Genomic DNA, 625 nt, shown 5'->3' with positions numbered 1-625 from the left:
CCCACGCCCCACTCCCCACGCCCCACTCCTCACACCCAACACCCCACTCCCAACACCCCACTCCCCACACCCAACACCCCACTCCCAACACCCCACACCCAACACCCCACCTCCCACACCCCACTCCCTATACCCCACTCCCCACACCCCACCTCTGTCTGCAATGCCCTAGCAAAACCCAAGCTTACTTGATGGTAATAGCACTCACTACTGCCCCTAGTGGCCGGTTTTGAATACATTTCCTGATGTCCTCAGGACATGGATAGACGTCCAATTTCAAAGTCACTCTTGAGTGATCTGCCTGATTTTGCTATCTTAAAAGCTTATTTACATCTGCTAGTCTGTATTGCCATGATGTATTCTGATTTCAAGACTGTTATATAATGTTATTTCTGGCTGCAGTGAAAAGCTGAATACACACACACACAAGCTGTTTGTGTTGGTAAACGATGTTCGCCTCCCACTCATCCTTGTCCTTCCTGGAAGAGAGCAGCCTGAGGACAAATAGCAACTCCTCTCACATCCTCTACATCTCTCTCTCTCTCTCTCTCTCTCTCTCTCTCTCTCTCTCTCTCTCTCTCTCTCTCTCTCTCTCTCTCTCCCTCATTGTCTCCCTCCCTCTCTC

General features: G+C 50.4%; 1 protein-coding gene across 1 annotated transcript in view; it reads left to right on the top strand.

Moving 5' to 3' along the window:
• Nucleotides 1-172, top strand: part of LOC121534479 (extensin-like) — an 831-nt gene extending 659 nt beyond the window's left edge. The window contains exon 1 of the mRNA XM_041841073.2: nt 1-172. This exon is cut by the window's left edge and continues 659 nt beyond it. Within this exon, the coding sequence (XP_041697007.2) occupies nt 1-172 (172 nt within the window).
• Nucleotides 173-625: the final 453 nt, after the last annotated feature.

Source organism: Coregonus clupeaformis, chromosome 21 (assembly GCF_020615455.1).
Source record: "Coregonus clupeaformis isolate EN_2021a chromosome 21, ASM2061545v1, whole genome shotgun sequence".
NCBI classification, from domain to species: Eukaryota; Metazoa; Chordata; class Actinopteri; order Salmoniformes; family Salmonidae; genus Coregonus; species Coregonus clupeaformis.
This window is presented reverse-complemented; position numbering and strand designations above follow the sequence as displayed.